At 58.5% G+C, this 1,115-nt stretch overlaps 1 protein-coding gene across 1 annotated transcript in view; it reads left to right on the plus strand.

Annotated features, from left to right (window-relative positions):
* The window catches only part of PLD3 (phospholipase D family member 3), a 22,793-nt gene extending 21,926 nt beyond the window's left edge, over positions 1-867 (plus strand). Inside the window, exon 12 of the mRNA XM_015407653.1 lies at positions 22-867. Within this exon, the coding sequence (XP_015263139.1) occupies positions 22-221 (200 nt within the window). The 3' untranslated portion in view covers positions 222-867. The remainder of the gene's footprint in view (positions 1-21) is intronic.
* The last annotated feature ends 248 nt before the right edge of the window (positions 868-1,115 follow it).

Raw genomic sequence — 1,115 nt, forward strand, 5'->3', positions numbered from 1 at the left:
TCCCTCCCTCCCTCCCTCCAGGCACATCCAACTGGTCCGGGGACTACTTCCTCCACACGGCCGGGTCTGCTCTGGTGGTCAATCAGAGCCAGGTGGAGTCCGGGGACCAGCCGACCGTCCGAGATCAGCTGGAGGCCGTGTTTGAGCGGGACTGGAACTCGCAGTACAGCCGGGAACTGAACTTGCTGGGCCAGTCGGGGGACCTGTGCGGAGGCCACTGACCTCAGGCCGCCCGCCCCAAACCGGACACCGTCTCCTGAGGAAGGCCAGAGCGCCGCCCGTCCCGCTCTCAAAGGGACAGCCGGTTTTCCTGGGGAACGTCTGCGGGACTCCTGCCCGGATAGGAGCGAACCAGACCGGGCGGAAGCCTCCTGGGGCCGAAACGTTGAGCGAGGGGAGCAGAGAGCCCCCCTCCCCCCCCCTCCGCCGTACCCACAGTCTTTCTGGTGCTGGGGGCCGGGGGGGGGGGCTCTAGCCTGTCTTGATCACATTCCTTCCAAAGGATTTTGTTTCAGCGAAGAGGCTAAGGGACCTTATCTGCTCTTCTATCAAACGGGGCAAAGAGCGGGGGGGGGGCTTCTCTCTCTCTCTCTCTTCTCTCTCTCTCTCTCTCTCTCTCTCTCTCTCTCTCTCTCAGCATACATTTAGGGAACAGGTGTAGAGACAAACGGGGCGGCCAAACGTTGGCCATGTTCGTTGGGCAAAAGACCGCAGTAGCACAGCTTCCCACTGGAGTCTGTGGCCATTCCCCCACCCCCCGGTCTATATAAAAAAAAGTTTTAACAAAGAATAAATAAGTGCCTAGTTGGGGGCAGTGTTCCCTGTATGCTGAGTGAGTGTGAGCCAGCTCACAGCTTTTTAGCCTCCAGCTCACACATTTTTGTCTCCACTCGGGAAGGATGGGGCTCCAGAGCAAACTAATTGATGCGGCGGCCCAGTCGCTCGCTCACAACTTTAATGCCAGGAGCTCACAAAGCAGAATTTTTGCTCACGAGACTCAACAGCTGAGAAGGGAGCCTTGGTTGGGGGGGGTGTTTAAACAAAGCTGGCCCGCCAGCCCTTCTTTTATGGCGCCTCTGTGTTGAAGATAAAGGAAGGGGTGGGGAGAACCAGAT

Source organism: Gekko japonicus, unplaced genomic scaffold, assembly GCF_001447785.1.
Source record: "Gekko japonicus isolate JY-2015 unplaced genomic scaffold, Gekko_japonicus_V1.1 scaffold1471, whole genome shotgun sequence".
In the NCBI taxonomy this organism is placed as follows: Eukaryota; Metazoa; Chordata; class Lepidosauria; order Squamata; family Gekkonidae; genus Gekko; species Gekko japonicus.